The sequence below is a fragment of the Nicotiana tomentosiformis genome, chromosome 12, assembly GCF_000390325.3.
Source record: "Nicotiana tomentosiformis chromosome 12, ASM39032v3, whole genome shotgun sequence".
Classification (NCBI taxonomy): Eukaryota; Viridiplantae; Streptophyta; class Magnoliopsida; order Solanales; family Solanaceae; genus Nicotiana; species Nicotiana tomentosiformis.
In genome coordinates this window covers 117,280,696-117,297,419 of record NC_090823.1, presented here as the reverse complement: position 1 = coordinate 117,297,419, position 16,724 = coordinate 117,280,696, and the positions used below count along the sequence as shown (strand labels likewise).

Here is a 16,724-nt window from a genome sequence, read left to right as displayed (position 1 = left end):
TTTAAAGATAAACTCTTTTAAAATATCTGAAAAATGTCTCCAAAAAGAGTCACAATATTAATACTAATATCAAAATAGTAATATTAAAATCACATGAAATTATATTTTTACTTTGAGTATTAAATTTTCAAACCAATTATCCAACAAATTTAGATTTGTACAAGAATAAAATTGTTTACCCTCAAAATCGGATAACAATTGAATTTGTAAGTGGTTTTAAGGATACATGATTTAACTTGCCACAAAACAATAAATTAGATTGCAATTGAAATAAATAATGGAAAAGTAAATGCAAACCACACAAGTTGAACAGTTTTAGCCATGGAAGGTTAGCCACCCTCGAGTCAAAAGTGCTTTAATTGATATCAGAACAGAACAACAAGAGAATAATAAGAACTTAAAGAGAATAATAATATATTGCTTTGTGATGTGTATTACAATGCGTCTAATGAATAATCAACCCCCTTTGTATAGTAGATGAATCATACTTTAGGTAAAATTCAATAAAAGGTAAAAGATCTCTTGATTCACCGATTGCCGGTTCCTTATTGATTCATGCCGAGATTCACACCGTAATATCTGACCGGTCACAGATATTTCGATCTTCTGTTAGTTATCTCGATAATATTTCTCCGAGCTCGTTTGAGGCTAAGGTCGAAATCGGACTCAATGTTCCTCGAATACAGGCTTTCTGACCTCAGATTCTACTTTGGTGGAACTCGAGGTCGATATTTAGTCGTTAATCGCCACATTCCAAGCCTAATCTACCAAGTTGTAGTGAAAGTCAAGATAGACCATGTACAAAGAACCTATAATGTAACTGGTACGGATGTACACATATTACAATGAAATGAAGGACGCGGCAATAATTTGGTTATAACACTAAAATAAAACCCCTAATCGAAGTGGCTAAAGTAAAAACCTTTTAAAAACCCTCCTCTCTTCATTCCATGAGCCGTTCTCAGTATTTCCCTTCACCCCTTTCGCCGAATGCAAAACCCTAACATTCCCTAACACAAACTTCTTTGTTATTTTCAATCACAGTATAAAGAGTTCGATTATCTAATCAATTGCATTTAACAGCTAAATTCATTCACATATATTTTTCTAATAAAATAGTACATAGCAAATCTCCTTCGGAGGAGATGGTATCGGGTTCAAATTCAAAAGCAGATGGTGGGACTCATATTTTGTCTGCGGGCGTAAGAGAAATACTAGAATCTATTAAGGAAGTTGTTGGAAATCACTCTGATGCTGATATATATGTGGCTCTTAAAGAGACCAACATGGACCCTAATGAGACTGCTCAGAAATTGCTCAATCAAGGTCTTTATTCTTTAATCCAATTTGTGTTTTTCTTGTTTTTATGATTTTAAACAGAGTGGAATGGATATAGAGGATGATTATAGCTGTTGCTTTCGTTTTTATGCTGCATTTTGCTGTACCAAAGTTATTAGAAGGGCTACAGGTAAGACTAACTATTTGGGCACCCATTGGCGTGGCCAAGTGGTCAATGAAGTGGGAGGAGAACCTTGAGGTCTCAAGTTTAAATTCCAGTGGAGCCAAAAGGAAAAAACATTAGGTGATTTCTTACCCTCTGTCTAAGTCTTGGTGGAGAATAGTGGCGGAGGTAGAAGCCGAGCTTCGCCTGTCTAAGTCTTGGCAGAGAACAGCGGCGGAGGTAGAAGCCGAGCTACGCTCAACCCATTAGCTTTTGCTCAAATAGTGTATTTTGTGTTAAGAAATTTATTATGTGTGTATAAATATTAAATTTTGGAACCCAATCATTAGCACTTAAAAGTCGTTATTTTTAAATCCAAACCCATAAGGTTAGAATCCTAGCTCCGCCTATGCCGGTCCAGTACCTATGTTGGTGGGAGGTAGCAGGTAACATGATGGAATAGTAGCGCAAGCTGGTCTGGTGTTGTCATAGAAAAGCAAGAAAAAATATTTGGTGTTGCCGCCTGTTTAGTTTTTGCCCTGCAGGGATTTTGTTAGAGGCTGTTCTTGGATTCTGAATAATCCTTTGAGATAATGGCCCCAGGGCTTAATTCAAGTAGAAGTTGAGGGGCTTGTGACTTAGGTCACAGGTTCAAGACTTCAAGCCCTGCGCTAGCGCACTAAGTCTGGTATTTAAGTGGATAAGCATAGAGGGGCTGGCCCATTATCCTCATAGTTTCTAAGGCTGTGGTTGGTCCTAACTGTTGGCCCCAAATGGATTTCTCATAAAAAAAATTCTTTGTGATATTGGATAGGGAGTAGGGACTAGGGACTAGGTATTTAGTGCAAGTACAAGAAAATATTTTCAACTATATGTTTCTGTAGTTAGAGCTTGCACCCACTGTCAATGTGGTTCATCTGCCACTGACTTTTTTTGGAAGTCTTGGACAGTGGGAAATGGAAGCTTTGTATTATTGGTATTATATTCGGGGAGGTTCTGTAACAAGTGTGCTTCCACCATTTTGCTAATTATTATACTTTTGTATTGTTGATGTAAGGTTCCTGCAAATAAGTTTTATAAATCATGGGCTGCTGTAATTGAACATGCATACAAGTAGGAGATGTGATGTTAGTTATAACAATTCAAGCACCAATCTGTGCGTGTTATAGACAGTTATTATAGTTGTCTTTTTTCAATAAGATGGTTAAAATTTTTCCTTAGACCGTACATATATAAAAGTTAATCCATAGTTAACATTTCTTCCTAGAACATTAGAAAGATGATATGCCCATGGATTATCATTACTCCATTAGATTTATTAGTATTAGTTTTCGGTTTTGATATTCTGGTGGATATTGTCGGGGCGTTCGACTACAAAAGCCATCCACCTTGTTAGGAGATTGATGGAGCAGTATAGGGGGAGAAAGAAGGACTTGCATATGGTGTTCATCGACTTAGAAAAGGCGTACGATAAAGTCCAGAGTAAGGTTTTGTGGAGATGTTTGGAGGCTAGAGGTGTACCTAATGCCTACGTTAGGTTGATTAAGGACATGTATGATGGAGTAAAGACCCGAGTGAGGACGGTGGGTGGGGACTCATACCATTTTCCGGTTATGATGGGGTTGCATCAGGGGTCAGCACTCAGCCCTTTTTTGTTTGTTTTGGTGATGGACGTACTGACGCGCCACATCCAAGGGGAGGTGTTGTGGTGCATGCTATTTGCAGATGATATTGTATTGATTGACGAGACGCGAGACGGTGAACGCACAATTAGAGGTATGGAGGTAGACCTTGGAATCTAAAGGTTTCAAGTTGAGCAGGACCAAGACAAAATACTTGGAGTGTAAGTTTAGTGACGAGACTCAATGAGGGGAAGGGGAAGTGAGGCTGGACTCGCATGTCATCCCTAGAAGAGGGAGTTTTAAGTACCATGGGTCTATTATTCATGGGATGGGGAGATTGATGAAGATGTCACACATCGTATTGGGGCGGGATAGATGAAATGGAGACTCGCTTCCGGTGTTTTGTGTGACAAGAAGGTGCCACCGAAACTTAAGGGTAAGTTTTACGGAGTAGTGGTCAGACCAACGATGTTGTATGGGGCTGAGTGTTGGCCAGTCAAGATTGCTCATGTCCAAAAGATGAAGGTAACAAAGATGAGGGTGTTGAGATGGATATGCGGTCACACCAGGTTAGATAAGATCAGAAATGAGGTTATTCGCGACAAGGCGGGTGTGGCCCCTTTTGAGGATAAGATGCAGGAATCGCGACTTAGGTGGTTTGGTAATGTGAGGAGGAGGAGCACAGACGCCCTGGTGAGGAGGTATGAGAGGTTGACATTGGAGGGCCTACGAAGAGGTAGAGGTAGGCCTCCGTAGGCCAAAGAAGAGGTGAGGGAGAGGTGATTAGGCAAGACATGACGCAACTTCAGCTGACCGAGGACATGACCCTTGATAGGAAGGTATGGAGGTCGAGGATTAGGGTAGTATAGTAGGTAGTCTAGAGTATTCTTAATAGTAGTATTGGCACAAGATTGCTTTCTGTTGGTAGTAGGTTTTTATTACTAACCGTTGTTTTCTTTCATTGTTGATCACATTACTGTCTAGTAGTTTTTATTATGTTTTTTATGGATTTTTGGTATTGTCTCTCCCTATCTATATTTTCATTAATGTGGTGCTTATGCTTTCCTGAGTCGAGGGTCTATTGGAAACAACCTCTCTATCCTCATAAGGTAAGGGTAAGGTCTGCGTACACACTACCCCAGACTCTACGGTGTGGGATAATACTGGGTATGTTGTTGTATATTCTGGTGGATATTTTTGAGACAGCTGCATTATGGTGCTAGTTTTAGCTTTTGCAGTATCCTCCAATTTGGAACAATCTCTATTCGCAAGTAAAAATTCATCATCTTTCCCTTCATTCTCTGGTGTGAAGTGTATCTAATGCTTCAGTTTTTTGCATTCAGATCCATTTCACGAGGTGAAGCGAAGAAGAGACAGAAAGAAAGAGGTAAATAATTTAAGACTGTTCTGTGCTTCTAGTTCTTATGTGATGCGCTTGGCAGATTATTCCTGATGTCCCTTGCAGTCAGTCAGACATTTGATTTTTTTGGGTAGATCAGCCACTTCTATGCAAAACTGAAAAGGAAATTACATGTTTCTTTCTCTTGTTTAAATTGTTTTCTAGGAATGATTATGCCGTCTAATTTATGCACAGTTGTGACTTTACTATTTTGGTAATTTTACTCTAGTCTTTGTTCTTATTAAAACTGAAACTTTTCTCCGTCTTGCTTCAGAACCATGGGTATAGAAGTTCTACAGCTCCAGAAAATGGAAGTTATTCAGAGCATGGCACGCAGGAAATGAGGGTCAACACACATGTCGATCGTAACATCCGAAGAGGGAGCTACAGTCGAACTGCTTTACCTGGTAATTTGATCTTATGCCAGATTTCTTTTTCTTATGCTTTGTGGTACCTTAAGGTCCTAGAAATCTCCTGGGGAGGTGCTGTTAGTGGGAGGTCAGCGAGCCTTTTGCAATGCAATAGAATACATGCTTCAGTTGCTAAAGGATGATCCTCTTAAAAAGGCATTTCTGTTTGAAAGCATCCAAAAGCTTCTATATGTTTGTAAATGTCATTTTATTGGTATCTATTTGTGGATGAAGGCATTTGAAGTGCATCAGTTGTAAGAAGAAAGCTCTTCTTGTGCATGTTCGCTTTGTGTGGACAACCACGTGTCTACTGAGAACAGATAGGGGTCATCAGTTGTAAGTACGCATAACATATATATGGGGGGGGGGGGGACATGAATTATGGGCGAAAAAGGTCTTTGCAATCCTATTCGTTAGTGCTTATAGTGGCAATATGTAATGGCTGGCTGATTTATATATTTTCTTAGTATTTTTCATTCTATCTATGTACCAAAAACTTCTAACAATTTCCACTGATTGTAAATTTTTCTCATTTTCTTTCCTCAAGTAGCTGGAAAGTGGAGAAATTATATATGAACTTGTGGGTAGCTGTTTAGAGTAGTCAGCTTATATTGGGTATTGTTGCAATGTCGCCTAGACTATGCCAAATGGGTATTGATGTCACTCCAAATACTTCTTATCTCTGGCGTGTGTATTCTTTACATTCTCTTCATATGTTTCTTATGTGTCTGTTTTCTCTTGTTAACAAATGGGTATTGATGTCAGTCTATTACTTCTTGTCTCTGACGTGTGTATTCTATACATTCTCTTCATATGTTTGTTATGTTAACAAAATGATTAAATGCAACTCTTTTTGATAAGTAAATAAGGCTAGTATTCATGAATTGCTCCAATAAAGAAAAGGGTACATCAGTAGCCTTACAAAAACCCAGTCCCTAGCTGCTCTGATCAGTGAGCTGACACTGATATATTCAACTCTCCCGCTTACCCTGTATTTCATGTCAATTTTGCAGTTTTCCTAATTTTTGCTGAATATCATGCTCTTCTTAAAATACCAGTCAGTGATATCAGAAGTCAAAAGTGCAGAAAAGTGAGGCCAGTGGTGCTTAAGCTCAGAACTGAATTGAAGCACGCATTTCAGTAAAGACAATGAAGAAACGTTGTGCGTGTGTGTGTGCACGCCTGTATGCATTTATAATGCAAAGAGAAAAAACTGTAAATACAATGAGTTGTATGGACAAAAATAAAAATATGAATTCCATTTCAAAAAAGAGATAGAAATCTGATAATTGGAAAATAGAAAACATTTCAATTGTAAAGTACAGATGTCTACAACTTAAAGTTTTGGGGGAAATGGGTATTGGTGTAAATGATATAGAAGCAATGCTGAGATTTCTTAGATGGGCTAGAGACATAGTGAAGGAAGATCCAGTTTATTTATCTACTTTTTGTGGACCCTCATTTCCTTCTTGGTACTGATCTCTTTTTTAATTATACATACCTTAGACAAGAGTGGGTTGCTCTCGTGGTGAACACCCTCCACTTCCAACCAAGAGGTTGTGAGTTCGAGTCACCCCAAGAGCAAGGTGGGAAGTTCTTGGAGGGAGGGAGCCGAGGGTCTATCGGAAACAGCCTCTCTACCCTAGGGTAGGGGTAAGGTCTGCGTACACACTACCCTCCCCAGACCCCACTAGTGAGATTATACTGGGTTGTTGTTGTATACCTTATGAAAAATAAAAAACAATTCTGATAATTTATTAGTTGAAATTTATATGAGGTAAAAATCATTCTCGGTTCTTTCCATAAAATTAATTACTTTTATCGAAAACAAATTAGAAGTAAAAACTGTGTCAGCTGTCAACAAAGTGCAGAGTGCAGACACAAACACTGTAGTTTTGTATCAAATTTAGTGTCTGTCTTTTATGATGATTTTTTAAGTTTTTCTTGATCATACATATTTTCCCTTCATGTTACTGTTTCTTTTTATTTAATAATATTATCCATAACATTTCTTAAACAATTAATCTTTCACTTCTTCAGCTACATTTCTTGTTTAATGCTTGCCTCAAGTGAGTCTTTTTGCTATAGCGCTAATGATAATTTCTCCTTTTCTTCAGTAATTTTCTGGTGATTCTGCAACATACTTAGTTTTTTTTGGCTTTGTTCCGTGAGTTATATTAAGTTAAGAATTGATGGCCGATTGTCTCTAGATGCAGGACTTACCCGAGAATTCCGGGTTGTGCGAGATAATAGAGTTAGCCAAAATGGTAATAGCGCGATAAAGCCTGTCCAGACTTCTACATCCGCCGAACCAGTTGTTTCAAATACTTCTGCACAAAGGTACATTGTGCTGTCTTGTTTCTAATATTTTCTATACTTAGAGAGCACTGGCTGGTCAAAGTAAATTTAAATGAGATACAGTTGTCTCTACATGATGTCTTCGTCAAATGTTCAATTTCCAAGTTATAAGTGAGCTGTTTAAAGTGTGGACCCTGAATTGACTGAATACTCAATATGTTTACTTTGGAAGTTGAGATAAGTTCCCTACAATGTGCATGACATATATTTTGATATTTGAGTCAAGTGGTGATTGAACTCTTATGGTAAAATAGGGATTTACTCCCCCCTTTACCCCCTTGCCTTCTATTTTTATCCTTACCTTTTGAGGAGCGGCTGTGGGGGCTAATGGGGCGAGATATACCTGCAAATTATGCTCATGTATGTTTAACATGTGTGTGCCAGTTCTCCGTAATTCAATCTTCCGTACAGAGGTGCATTTAAATTTAACGAAAATCAATACTCCTCTCCCGATTAGTTATTGTTTTTCATTTGAGTCTATCTTGAAAATATACTCTTTTCTTCTCATATTAAATGAGTTCCTATAACTTGCATGAATGTTAATAAAAATTGATGTTTGGGATTAATATATTTTGAAATAATAGTCGAACAGGTAACATAGACTAGTTGAAATGTGGGTTTTCACTATTGTTACCGCATTTGTAATGATTTCCTATTTATGTATTTGTTTAATGCAATTTTTTGGTATTTTTTTCTTCTACAATATGTGCTTTGCTTCAAAGACGCATGCATTTCATTTCTCGCTCTTCCCTTATACATCAGGCTCTTGTCACGCTTTATGCTTTTGAAACCATTGTATTCTCTGGTATTATCCTGTTATCCTACCTGAATTGGATGAATCTAGACACCTACGGTATAACTGCATAATTTTGTTGATTTTCAACCATATGAAACTTGATTCCTACTTCTTTGGCTATTCATTATTCACAGATGTTATAGTACCTTTAACTGTTACTGTGCCGCGCTATTATCATAATCATCTTTTGTTTATGTACCTTTGAGCTTTACTTTGCTACCTATTATCTTTAAAGGGCAAACCTCCTAATTGAAGTTGTTTGGTTCGAGAATGCCAATGCATTCCCTTTTGTCTTCTTGTGATCATTTTTACTGCATTTGGTGTACATTATTGTATAAGATGCGAGTATGAGAATCTAGCTTGGTTTTATTTGAGGCCCTTTGTTGTTTTAGTACGGGTTTCCTCCCTCTTTTGAGTAACTCACAACTTTTAAGTAGTAGTGTGCATTTTTTTCTTGTTGGACTTTACAGCAGTTCAAAAGGGACCTCTGACAAAAAATTTACTGGGAGTCATTCATCTCAAGCTCCAAATAGGAATTCTCAATATACGCACTCCAATGAAGCTAAATTAAGTGTCACTAATGGTCAAGGTTTGACTGGAGAAATTCAGGCATCCGTCTCACAGTCTGCTTCACAGATGAGAGGAGTGAAGCCAAATGGTTCTCGGCCACATTCTATGACATCATCAAGCAATTCTGTCATTGGAGTTTATTCGTCCTTTTCAGATCCCGTTCACGTACCATCTCTTGATTCCAGACCGGCTGCAAAAGTTGGAGCTATTAAGCGTGAGGTTGGGGTGGTGGGTGCTCGTCGCCAGTCTGCTGAAACTTTTGCCAAGCCTTCATCTTCACAAAGCAGGTCAATTTCGAACTTACACATGGAGCAGGCCCGACAGGATGGTGGTAACTCTAAAGGATCTCTCAGACCTTTAAGTTCTAATTCTAGAAGCGACCAGAGTGCAGTATCTGATTCTCCTAAATCCAGCTTTCCAGTGGGCAGATCTTTCTCGGGAAATCAACATATTAATAGACAACATCAATCTGTGGGTCATCAGAAAAGTAGGCGCTTCAACTTAATACTATGTATCTTTCCCTTTGTTTTTAAGTGATTGCTGCTATAATTTCAATTTGTTGGCGACATCCTTACAAAGAAACTGTCGTTCAATTCCAACTTATGTTTGTAGAAAGGGAAGTAGTAAGCAGTAGAAGAGGGGTGGGGGAGTTCCCTGAATGTTATCATGTAATTTAGTGCGTTAAATGGTTTCTAAATTGTGCTCTGCTTGGCTCATTTTGCTTGTCCTCTCATTTTCTGGATTAACCTTACTACATTCTGGTTGTCTTTCTATAGCTGTTCAATGGAAGCCCAAGTTAAACCAGAAATCAAGCGTCAATGATCCAGGGGTTATTGGAAAACATTCTCAAGCTTTAATCGATAAGTCAGAAGACTTGGAAAAAGAAGGATCTCAGTTGCAAGATAAAATGTCAAGGCTAAACATCTCAGACAATGTGATCATAGCTGAGCATATTCGCGTTTCTGAGACTGACCGGTGTCGGCTGACCTTTGGCAGCTTTGGAGCTGAATTGAAATCTGCAAAGGATTTGGATGAAGAATCACAGACCGAGTCATCAAGGTTAGTGATGCATAAGTCTTACTAACCTATCCTGGTAATTTGCTTATTCCTGAAAACTCTGAATATGAGGGCTTTCAACACCTGCAGTATCCCTCACTTCCCAACTGTCAAACCATACGTAAGGAATGAAAGAGGGCTTTTATTTCAGTTAGGACCCATTTTAACAGGCTAAATATTCATGGAACCGCTTGAGACAACTAGACATGATTAAGCAGGTGTAAATGCATATTCAGTGCCGTAAATGTCAAAGAGGACCACCACCCCAAATGAAAAATCAAAAATATGAAATTCATCGGTTTGAAGGAATGGATAAGGTGATCGGCTATCATTTTAGTTAGGCTGAACACATATGCAGCCACTTAAACTTTTCCGAATTTATCATTTAGACACTTATACTAAGCGTTGTTCCAATTGAACTCCTAAACTATGCTAAAAGTGTTTCTATTGAACACAAATCCAATAATTCTAATTCAAATCTGGTGCGTGAAGATCACTTGCAGTTGACACTGCAAACGAAACCAATTAAGAAAGGACATGTCAGCAAAAGAAGAAGTCTAGATCTAAAAGAAAAGAGTAAGCAAAGATGTTGACTGGAACAAATGATTCCGGCGAAGAGTTTCAAAGATCCGACGAGGAAATATGTCTTTGAACATTTTTTAGATTTCGTATATGTTGTTAAATTAGTTCTAGTGATTCCATCATGTGAGCATTCTACTTTGAAAAGAAAGTATGTTCCCATTGAACTATTTCCAACAACGCCACACTCAATTTTGTCGGTGGCAGAATATTTCTGGCGACATTGACCTCTCTCCTCAACAACCAAAAAACAAAAGCAGTGTATGCCATTATACTCCATCACACAAATACTTCAAAGCCTTTAAAACAAGTCTAAATTGTAAATTTTCTGTGTAGAAGATTCTAAAAAGAAAATTACTTTTTCGAAGATGAGCGGATCTATTCGTCAAATGGATTTGAACTATGGCTGAAAAGAATAGCATAAAAAATGGCAGAACTAGCTCCATAGGAATTGACAGTAAAAATGGCTAAAAATGAGTTTGAGAAGCAGAGGAGGAGGAGAGTTTGAATCTATGGCTGAAAAGAAGTGGCAAAGATAACAAGTTCAGAAAAATGGCCATAAAATTAATTTCTTCCGGCGAAATCTTATATTTTCCGGTTAAAATAGTTGTTGTAGTTTAACATAGAGCAATTTCACGTGCTCAAATGTTGTGCATCTCATGATATGTGCCATGTCAGCAAGTTGTGTCTGATAAGCACACTTGTGAATAGGTTAGGTGTTCAATTGGACCAAGACTTGGTATAAGTGTCTAAATGAAAAACTCGGACAAGTTTAAGGGGCTGCATATGTATTCAGCCTTTTAGTTAGCATGCAATTAAGTAATTAACATCCTAGATATCCCAGTGTAATCCCTCCTGACAGTATAGGCAGTATTAAACAGTCATACATGCATATTCAATTCCATAACCTCAAAAGGTGTTGTGAGAAAAGAATACAGGAAGTCAGCTCCTTCTGCGTAAAATTCAAGATGTCATTACCTTTTCAAAAAAAAAGTCAGCTCCTTCTGCATAAAATTCATGATGTCACAGAAGCTTAAGTTTAGAATGGAGAACTTGCTCATTTCAAGCGCGAGCATTTCAAGGCAACATGTAAGATATTGGTGATTTGAATATAATATTGAATGTAGATAGGTTATGTAGCAAGGCACCAGCTTATTTGATACCTCTAAGACTACTATTTATATAGCATTATAAAAAAAATGACTACTAGTTATATAAGTTAGGTTCTAGGTTGGGTTGCCAGTATGTAAGTGCCAAGTCAGGTAGGTAATGGAAAAAGATACTGCAATTCTTTCATGGTGGAAAAGATCAGATCTGTTGTTGGTGATGGATTCTAGGGGGATCGTTAGGTTTTAATGAGAAAATAAAATGAAGTCAGTGTGTTGTTTGTATGTTGGTGAACTTCGGAAATTTCTTATTGTTATTCTCTTTTTTTTTACTCCCTTTCAGTCTCGTTTCTTTTAGATGACTTTTTTTTTTTTTTAAAAACTCTGGTGGGATTTGAACTTTGGTCTCTAAGGTTTTCACCCACTTCATTAACCGCTAGGCCACACTCTTGGGTGCTATATATGATGTTTGTTTCCTTCCCCATTGTTTCATTTCCCAGTATGCCTTACCTCAACCATGGGATATTTTGTTACCTTGTTGGCCACTTTGTAGGGGCTAAGAGGAAAAAAGCAAACAAAGATTGTTAAGACCTTAGTAGAATTTCCCTTAATTATTCGATGCTTCTCTCTTTGTCTTTCAATTGGAAACTGCTACAGACTCCTTTTATTTTCCCCCTTGTTGAATTTTGAATGTCTGACTGATTCTGGAAATGATTTAATTTTGTCGTAGACTGTCAGTTTTGGTTTCTGAGCCTTCCACTGATGAAATTGGGAGCAAGCAATTAGATTTGGCTGATGATCGGGTTCAGAATCCAGGCTTGACTTCTCCTGGATCTGGTGTAATTTTAGATCAAAAGCTGGCAGATAATAGGGAGTCTTCAAGCCCCGAGGATTTGGGAAATTATACAGATGTTGGATTGGTTCAAGATAACAGAGCATCTTATTCTCCCCCGGAGTCGCAACAGCAGCAAGATGCTTCTAACTTATCAAGTTTCTCGGTGAGTTTCGTTCTCTTTGGTTAATGTTCTATGTGATTTGGTTGTGGCAGTGTTTCTAATGTTCTCTTTTAATTCTTTGATCATTTTCCTCTTATTCTTTTGCGCTTTTGGATGGGATGTAAGCAGACCTATGATCCGCAAACTGGGTATGATATACCATATTTTAGACCAGCAGTAGATGAAGCTTTTCATGGCCAGGGTGCCCAGGAGGTAAAGTGAATTTTCAAACTTTTTAGCAATCAAGATGCATGCCTCTCTTCTTTCGAGGAGCCAAATTGTTGTCCTGACTTCATGTCAGCATAGAGACATATCCCATCAGATTATCATCACCCTGCTGGGTTTTATCTGAGTTCATAAATTGAATTGTGCTCTAGGTTGATTTTGTTCTGTGATATTACAACTTCTAATGTTTTCTGAATTACAGGCCCTCAGTTCGCATGCTGCAAATAGCATGCCTGCATCGACAATTCCAATGGTGCAGCAAGTACAACAGCATCAGCCCATTGCCCAGATGTATCCCCAAGTTCATGTTTCCCATTTTGCTAATCTTATGCCATATCGCCATGTTTTCTCCCCTGTCTATGTTCCTCCAATGGCTATGCCTGGCTATTCTAGTAACCCTGCCTACCCGCACCCGCCGAATGGCAGCAACTACTTGCTGATGCCTGGAGGTGGCTCCCATCTTAGTGCAAACGGGCTCAAGTATGGAATCCAGCAGTTCAAGCCTGTCCCCACAGGCAGCGCATCAGGGTTTGGGAATTTTACTAGTCCAACTGGATATGCTATCAACACTCCTGGTGTAATTGGCAGTGCAACAGGTCTTGAAGATTCATCTCGGATGAAGTACAAGGATGGTAATCTTTACGTTCCTAATCCACAGGTGAATATCCAATGTTTCTTCTCACTTTTATGATTCAATGGCAGTTTATCGTATTATCTGATATTTATGAATCACAACAATATGCAAGCCATACTCTCATTACTTACCTCAAGGAAAAAAAAATCAGTGCCTTCATAGGGGTGTAAACGCCATTTACATTATTGATTAGTTTTCTTTTCCTGCCAGCAAGCATTTTATTGTGATCCTGCTGACTTCTTTTCCATCCTGAGACCAACCTTCAGAATGTCTGCAATCTCCTAATTGCACAACTATTTTGTACTTTGTAATCTTGTCTCTAATTTCTATTTCTTAGGGAAGACTAACTCACATTTTATACACAAATAGCTCCAAGTCTAGGAGGGAGTGGGGAAGGGAGAGATTGTGCTGGACAGTGGACACTGGAAAATACAGAACAGATGATATTTCTGGTGCTTTGGAAGAATGGAAGAGAAACCGATAGAGCCCACATGGACAAGAATCTATTAAATTGCGCCTAGGTTGTCCTAGGTCGCTATACATCGTCTAAGCTGTCAAAGTTCCCTGGGTTCTAAATTATGGTTTGGCTTCATTTAAGGGGCCAAGCTTTTAAAGCTAAGGCAGTGCACCAAAGGTTACAAACAAATGACTAATTCATTGTCTTCCCCCAACTCAGGTTAGAGAATGTAGAACCAGGACATTTTCCTTCTTTCATATTGGAGAAGATTGTTGTGTGAAGACTGTAGAGGATGACTTATTGCTGTTAGACCCATTGATTAATTTTGTTCCTAAGTTCCTATTTTTCACAAACATTTTCCTTAGGAGGCTGCTTATTTAATATTGATATGGTCTTTGAACATTTGATTGACAGGCAGAGACGTCTGAAATGTGGATGAATCCAAGGGATATTTCTACTTTGCAGTCAGGATCATACTACAGCATGTCTGGGCAAACTCCTCATGCCACGTATCTTCCGTCTCACAGTGGACATGCTTCTTTCAATGCAGCAGCAGCTGCTGCACAGTCATCCCATATGCAGTATCCGGGCTTGTATCATCCTCCTCAGCCTACTGCAATGGCTAATCCTCATCATTTGGGCAGTGCCATGGCTGGTAATGTTGGTATGGCTGCAGCAGCTCCTGGAGCTCAAGTGGGTGCATACCAGCAACCTCAATTGGGTCATATGAATTGGACCGGGAACTTCTGAATGAATGAAAGTCAGTTATTTTGGCCTTATCTTATGTGGGATAACTTTAGCTATAGGATTTTCATTTTCTTGTGGAATGAAAAGCACATAGTAATTTCTAAATCAATTCCTTCATTGTTAATATTTTCCTCTGCTTACTGTATTCACTGTCAAGATTCTCTATCCACCCTTTTTCCTTGTGGGATTTCTTTCATTGGGTGGGTGGGTGGGTGGGGGGTTGCTGGTCGAATGGCGTGGCGCTGGTGGAAGAGGGTTAGTTAACTATTACAAAGGCTGCTATTAAATGCACACGTAAATTTAGTCCTTAATCAAATTCAACTTCTTGAGTTCGTATTTAGAATGCAAAATGAAGAGAAATTTTAAATGAATTCATTCTCTGGTCAGCTGAAACTCTTGATTCCTGAGAATCAATTAGCAACAATGAGAAATGGAAAAGAGATAAAACGAAAGGGAAAAAGAGAATGTGAAAGGGTTTACTTATTGAAAAAGAGATGAGTGGTTGCTAGTAAAAGAGCAAATAATATCAAATCAGATTTAAATTGTCAATATAAACCAATAACTAATTCCAACTGTCAATTAAGTACCCACTGTAATTCCACCTGCATTTGGATCCACAAAATCTATATTCTTAGAACGTTCTTATTTTCGGTTTAAACCTTCAATGCTTAGAACTCGACTAATTTGAATTTGTGCCGAACAATATAAGGTTGCTTTAGCTTTGGTAGAGAGTTCGAGTTAAAGGTTTCAGAGAATCACTGTGATTTGGCCTTTTCTTTCTTATTGTTCTTCAGTGCAAACGTGCATGTATGATCGCTAACATATTACTTTTGTCACTTTGTTCTTTTACTTTAATTTACAGTGTGAGAGCATAAAATCAAACACTAGAATACTGTTTTTACCTCTTTTTTCTTTAAAGAGTATAGTCCTTTCTTTTCTTGTCTTCTCTTTGGTCCCATTTTTTGGTAGTTTCGTTCAGATTATAATCAGATTCCTTTCAATGAAGACAAATAATGTACTCTGGATAATCCTCTAGAGCCCTATTATAGCCAGGATCTATTGTCTGTTGTCTGGTCTCAATACATTTGCAGCCTATAATTTATAGCTTTTAAGTTGGCCCGATCGACCTCTTCCTCTTCCTTCCTCTTCTTGAAAGGATATACTCTCTCTCCGTTCATTTTTACTTGTCCACTATGAACTTTGCATACCTCTTAAGAAATAATAAATAAAGTGCATAATTTACCATAATACTCATATTGCTTGATGCATATTTTTAATGAATTTGAGAAAATAATTTGAAATGAGTAATTAATACTGAGGGTAGAACTGCCCTCCAGAAGGTACCCCACCAACACTGCCCGAACCTCGGGGCCTCTTAGCCTCACTGTCACCACGCTCCTGGCTACGGACCACCTCTATCTGTCGAGCAATGTCAACCACCTCGTCAAAAGTGGCACCAGATAAAGTCTCCCTAGTCATAAGTAACCACAGCTGATGAACCTCCTAATCCTCTCCCTATCAGTGGAAACCAACCAGACTGCGTGACGAGCCAACTCAGAAAATCGCCATGGACATATCACCCTAGCGAAGCTGCTCAAACTGTCTGCGCAGCTCCTCTCTACGGGACTGAGGCACGAATTTCTCCAAAAAGACCACGGAGAACTGCTTCCAAGTAAGGGGTGATGCGCCAACAGGCCTACAACCTCTCGTAAGTCTCCCACCATCTGAGTGCAGCCCTAGAAAACTGAAAAGTACTGAATGAGACCCCACTGGTCTCCAAAATACCCGATGTCCAAAGGATCTGTTGACACCTATCCAGAAAACCCTGAGCATCCTCTGACTCGGTACCGCTAAATGGTGGAGGTCGAAGCCTCTCAAATCTCTCAAGTCTCCTCTACTCATCATCTGTCATAACAGGAACTACCGAGGCTTGAGTAGCTGTAGCCGGCTGGGCTGGTAGTACCCCCGGTACCTGAAGTCCCTGTACTACCTGGTCTGGAGTAAGGGCAATAGGGGTATGAGTACCTCCCCCGGTCTGAGAAGTGGCAGGTGCGGCCTGAGCCGAAACCACCTGAGCAAGACCAGTACAAGCTACCAATATCTGGGCCAAAGTCTCCTCAAGGCCTGAAATCTCAATGGGCACAACTGGTGCCTGAGCTGGTCTTGTCGGCTCAGCTATATCTGGAATCTGCTCCTGACGTGGAGTAACTGGTAGTACTACAAGTGCTAGTCCAACTGTGGTACGAGCTACACCTCGACCTCGACCTCTATCTCGGCTCCGGCCTCTACCACGGCCCCGGCCTCTCGCGACCCTAAATGGTGGCACTGC

The 16,724-nt window shown here is 39.1% G+C and overlaps 1 protein-coding gene across 4 annotated transcripts; it reads left to right on the top strand.

Annotated features, from left to right (window-relative positions):
- Positions 1 to 962: 962 nt before the first annotated feature.
- On the top strand, positions 963 to 14,521 carry LOC104095192 (uncharacterized). 4 transcript variants are annotated; one of them, XM_018770441.3, is made up of 10 exons: positions 963 to 1,326; positions 4,407 to 4,450; positions 4,737 to 4,869; positions 7,089 to 7,212; positions 8,500 to 9,083; positions 9,373 to 9,655; positions 12,068 to 12,335; positions 12,462 to 12,545; positions 12,760 to 13,215; positions 14,063 to 14,521. In XM_018770441.3, exons 1-10 carry the CDS (start codon positions 1,146 to 1,148, stop codon positions 14,396 to 14,398), a joined length of 2,493 nt encoding a protein of 830 aa, XP_018625957.1. In that variant the 5' UTR covers positions 963 to 1,145; the 3' UTR covers positions 14,399 to 14,521. The 4 variants fall into 4 exon arrangements, with proteins under 4 accessions (XP_018625957.1, XP_009599554.1, XP_009599553.1 ...); XM_009601259.4 differs by having other exon boundaries at positions 8,497 to 9,083; XM_009601258.4 differs by having other exon boundaries at positions 7,083 to 7,212.
- Positions 14,522 to 16,724: the final 2,203 nt, after the last annotated feature.